The 5,465-nt window shown below is 44.8% G+C and overlaps 1 protein-coding gene across 1 annotated transcript; it reads left to right on the top strand.

Annotated features, from left to right (window-relative positions):
* On the top strand, positions 1–5,134 carry LOC129785681 (E3 ubiquitin-protein ligase RBBP6-like). Its single transcript, XM_055818983.1, has 3 exons — positions 1–202; positions 2,432–2,531; positions 5,077–5,134. The coding sequence occupies exons 1-3, from the start codon at positions 37–39 to the stop codon at positions 5,132–5,134; spliced, it is 324 nt and encodes a 107-aa protein (XP_055674958.1). The 5' UTR covers positions 1–36.
* The last annotated feature ends 331 nt before the right edge of the window (positions 5,135–5,465 follow it).

The raw sequence follows: 5,465 nt of genomic DNA, 5'->3' as shown, positions 1-5,465 counted from the left end.
GTGCCATCGCGGAGCGGGCACCGCCTGGCCCCGGCCATGTCGTGTGTCCACTACAAGTTCTCCTCCAGGCTGAACTCCGATGTGGTCACCTTTCACGGCCCCCACATCTCCCTGCGCGACCTCAGGCGCCAGATCATGGGCCGCGAGAGGCTGAAGGCGACCCACTGCGACCTGCAGGTCACCAACGCCCAGACCATGGAAGGTGCGTGGGGGCGGCGGGCGCGGGGACCGGGGACCGGCCGGCTGGCGATGGCGCAGGCGGCCAGTGAGGCGGTTGGGCCACGGCCGGCAGCGGTGACTTGTGCTGGGGCCTCAGAGCTGCTCTTCCGTGGTTGTGGGCTGGCAGCTGCCGTCAGGGCTGTGTGCGCAGCCAGGCACAGCAGCGTACGGGGTCCGTGTGCGACACCGCGCGTGGAAGAGGTTTGGTTTCTGGGAACCCTTCTAGCTAAAACGATAAGGGAATGTGGGACAATGCCTTGTCATCACAGACCTGCCAGATTTCTTTGAAAGCCGGCAGAGAAGGCTGAACGTGATAGAAAAGGAGTGGGTGGCTAATTTAAAGGGGAAAAAAAGTGGGTTTGGTGACTGAATTTTGTCTTCAGCTACTTTTACTCCACCGCATTGGAAAAGCGGTGCTTGGCTGCTGCAGAAACTGCTCAGTAGCAACGTTTTGGATCAAGAGTGTATCTGTGAGTGAGAAACTATGCAGACCCTGGAAAGCCATCTTGTAGACGAGTGTTCTGTCTAAAGTATACTTGGCATTTCTTGCTAATACAGCTTCTTTGCTGCACCATGCTACACATTCATTCAGATGCTATTGAGCATCATTTCTTCATTTCTTTCAAACGGTGCATTTTTGTCGTGGTACTGCGTGTTAAACGGTGTCAGGGCAGTACTGAAGTTTTATGGCAGATCAGTTATGGTGAATATACCTAGAAATGTTCTTAGAGAAACCCTAAGTTCTTTTGAATCTGAGAAATGGTGCTTGATTCTCAGAGACGGTAATGGTTTTGTATTACTTAGTGTGCTGTTTCAGTTTGGTAATCTACCGTCTGGCAAAGCTTGCATGTGATTAAAGACTTTGGAATATGACTTGTCAGAAATACAAAGACTTGGAAACCGTCTCCATTCCTTAAACATTCAAATTTTATCGGTTGGGGTTTTTTTTCTTTTTTCCTGTGGTTCTGTGACATTCCCACAACAGTCTTGTCGTTACAATGTGTACTCATAGGATTTTTTCCTCTCCCTGTTTGATGTATTAAAACTTAAACAGAATAACATGCCTGCTGCGGTAACTGTAACTTTGGCCCCAGCCTTTCAAGTGGTTGGACCTAAACACGCTGTTTACCTACAGATAGGTAAAGTATGTTCAGGAGAGTATCTGTGAGGAGACTTAACAGCACGGTGTTAGGGGTCTTGGGGGTGTTACGGGATCGCGTGTCATATACAGCAGTAGAGACAGACATGCAGGTAGAGGCAGACGTACAGGTTGTGACACAGATGCTTACTGGAACTTTTGTAAGGGTGTTTTCCCCGTGAAAATGCAAAAATCCCCCAGCGGTTGTCAGAGCAAAGCTAAGGAATACATTTCGGTGTCATTTATGTGTATGCCAGATTTTGGCGTTTTATACATAACCGTGACTTTCCGTTTTTATTGAACAGCATCTACGTGCTTAAAGTCACCTTCAGAAGATGAAGGAAAGAACTAGGCCTGGATGTCCTGCCTAAAGGGGGTTCTTGGAGATCCTCCCTGTGGAGATATGGTAGTGGGTTTTATAACTTTGTGCAGGAGTCCTGACTAAATGGTGACGTGATCTTGGAAAGACCCTTCAGTGAACCTTGAGTGAAGATGGCCAACTTGTTCAGAGTTTTCCGAGCCGCGTGATCACGGAAATCTCGTAATAGAAGCAATGCTAATAGAAGCTAAAAGTAAACAGGATTTTACACATCACTGGGGGGAAAAAAAAGAGATGGTGGACTCTTTTTGAAGATGGTGGGAAGGCAAAATGGATGGTTGGGATGTGTTTTAAAAGGTGGGAGGCGGGGTGGGGGTGTCCTCTTCCGTGCTCGCTATTATAGAGACATGTTCTAGGGTTTTGTAAGCTAACAGGAGCAAAAGCAATGAAAGTTAGATCAGGAAAGAGCCTCATGTTTTAGCAGACTCTGCTTTAGTGACTTTAGAGACCATTTTGCTGTTGGCATTGAAACGATTCAAAACAAATGGAAAAGATTTTGCTGCTTGTGTTTGACTATCAGACCTGAAGATTTCTGGAAAGGTACCGTGAGCGTGTGGACATGATAAAAGCATGACGCTGTGTGTAAAATGTTGCTTTTCTATCCATAAAGGGTTACCTGAAGTGCTATGTCATGACATATTAATATCACTCTTACGAACTGACTGATGCTTTCTCTGTATTGATGTTGTTTTCAGAATACACAGATGACAATGCCCTGATTCCAAGGCACTCATCGGTAACTGTTAGGAGAGTCCCTGTTAGAGGAGTTAAAGCTACCGGCAAGACAGACCTTGGGTAAGTAGCCCTAACGCGTTGTGTTCTGTGGGAGGGGTTTCAGTGTGTTCACCTTCTTTGTGGCTGTTGGTTTACGGAGGCATTCCGGTTGTCTCTTTCTTGTTAAAGCTGCTGTTAAATTGTGTTGTGACAGGGCAGATCTGAATGTATCTGTCCCAAAGCAGACTTAGATTTTTCAGCCCGCTGGGACGTGGCATTCAAAGTCCAACAGTGGTAGCTGTTCAGACGTTTGAATTGGGTTTGTTCTTGGGGTTGGTTTTTCTGAGAGTCAAGTTCTCCATCCTGTTTCCTCTATGCAGAGAGATTCCTTATTTCATGCTTTTGCGTGTATTGCTTTTAGAGTAAACGGAGAGACACATTGCAGTGTGAACTGGTAATTGCTTCCCATCTGCCAGCAGTCCGAGTCCCAGTGTTTGACTGCTTCCTTTGTTTGGGGGCGGGGGGGGCAGGGTATTCTTACACCCCAGAGGGGTGGGGGTGGCGGGGCTGCATGCTGTCTCCAGAGGAAAGACTGAGAGTGGCCAGCTGGCAAACCGTGCAAACAAGAAGTTTCATTCTTAAGTGATTCCTATTAGTTTCCTAAAGACAATGCCTGTGTCGGGCAAGAGAAAAAGAGCAACGTCCTAAAGCGTATTGCCTTTTGTGCCAGGACGGTGAAGGAGCAGTTGATCTTTTCCAAACCTGAAGCTCAGAAAGCAGTTGGGCACATTCCCAAATGTTGGTAGTTACCTTTCTAAGTTTGATTTCACCCTAAGCTGCTCTCTGTGCTCCAGGTATTACTGCTGTATTCCTCAGATTTATGGAGGACAGAGAATCTGATTACAATTGCAGATATTCAAATGTAAGCCTGACTACAGCATTGTTGCTGTCATCGATGTATTCGTCCAGTCCAGTTCTGTATCAGCTGCGTCAGCATGGTTTGAATGGTCATGTTTTCCAGCCTTCTTCAAGACAGACCTCTCCTCCACCATCAGTAGATATTATTGACTTGTGGTTTTGCCGTGTCTTTCTAATGTTAGTTCTCAATAAATAAAGTATACCGGCAAGTTTCAGCGTGTCTCAAACAAACAGTACAGCAGCATCCTAGTACCCGTGAAGCATCTGCAAGCAAACCCCCCTGAATTTATGTGGCTCTCCTGTAAGCTTTGGGCATATTAGTGCTTTCAGGCACTACCAAGAGTTTCTGGATGCCACAGCACTGTGCTGCTAAGCATGGCCTTGTTTGGGGGGTTAATTTAGATGGGGATGCTTAGTGCTGTCTTGTCAATATAGCCTCCATTTCTGGTTGGATGACACCCTCTCCTGGTGTTGGAATGCTGCCCTAAAATGAGAGGCTAGGTGCCACTAGCATCAAAGATCCAAGAAGCACCTGCACGTGGGGATAAGGGATGAATGCCGCTGCTCTGCTAAAGTTGCAAATGGATCAGGCAGGTCAGCTTTCTATTCCTTCAGCTGGAACCATTGTGGAAACAACTGGTAGAGCTGTTAATGTTTGGGAATGGTGAATGCATGCTGTCATGGTGGAGAGGCCTTCAGGAATGTGTTAGTCACCTTGTAGTATCTTCCTCAAGGCAAGTGGATGAAGAAACCATGGTGTGGTAATCTAAAGCTTTTCCTCGCGCTTCCTCATCTTCAGGAGGTACGTGGCTGTACTCGCGAGCCTGGTGGTGGTGTAGCAGTGTCAGGAAGTATGAGCCTTTCTATTTGTGCAGGACTTGCACAGCAGCCTTTGGGTTGCCTCTGCTCGTGGGACGCTTTGGATGAGGTATGAATTGTTTGTTAACTAGATGGGCGGTTGCATGTTTGATTCATGAGTAGCATGCAGGTACAGACCAATGAGTATGTGGAATCTCGGCAAGGGCTTGTGTGTCATAAGTGTTCCCTAAAATATTGTAGCATGTTCAAGATGATCTTAAAGGAAGTTCTGGTAATCAAGACTTTTTTTCTTATTTTTTTAACACAGGCCTCCTCGATCTCAGAAAATCCTAGGAACTGCTTTCAGGTGATGTTTCTACTGCTATTTGTAGTCACTTTAGGCTAAGTATGGTAGGTACCTGAACACAGTGCTTGGGCTTCCACCAAGAAACACTTTTCTACAGACAACTGTTCTCGTTTTGTCAGAGGAGTGTAGAAACCAAAGTGCTCTATCTGGTACCTATTTGTGGTAGTGGGGCTATACAGATTGCCTGAAAGTGCCTTCGTATTTGGATGGCTGACTATTTAAGAACAGAAAAATGTAGCACAGTCTTCACAGTTTTGGTACTTAGAGAGCAGAAAGAAAATATGTGAGGACTTCTTCTTGCACTGCTGTATTCTGTATCTTAGAGTCATTGGGGGCAAAGAAGGAATGGGATTTTGGGTTTTATTTCAATTGCACTGAATGCACCAGGAGAGCACACTTTATGTATAGAAATAAATTTCCGTATTCATAAGACTACCAGTACACAATGTTTTGATGTTCAGGTTTTATAAACTGTTTTCCCTGCTTTATGTTGGTTACGAGTGCTTTATTTTAAGTTCTGATCATCTTTCTTTCTTCTTCTAGAAGTCGAACTGGGCCAGCGAGTAGAACATCAAAAGAGGTATGTAAAAACACAAGCTGAAACTTTTTGCTACATGCTGCACCTAAGTCTAAGAAATGTAGCCTTGTACTAATTTTTTAATATATATAAAAATACATAAAATATATATGTTTTATATATAATATTTATAATATATATATCTCAAACATATTTTCCAGTGAAACATAGTGTATGCTGTAAATCCAATGTATTTGATTCAGCATAGTGAAAACTGAGCAATGCCAAGATTTGCGCGGTTCTAATGTGAATAATGGTATTTGTGCCTAGTAACGCATTGCATTTCGTACTGAATAGGCTAGAATATTTCTTGTGTGACTGTGTGTTGTACCGATAATGTATGCTCATTTTTAGA

This window comes from Falco peregrinus, chromosome 14 (genome assembly GCF_023634155.1).
Source record: "Falco peregrinus isolate bFalPer1 chromosome 14, bFalPer1.pri, whole genome shotgun sequence".
NCBI classification, from domain to species: Eukaryota; Metazoa; Chordata; class Aves; order Falconiformes; family Falconidae; genus Falco; species Falco peregrinus.
This window is presented reverse-complemented; position numbering and strand designations above follow the sequence as displayed.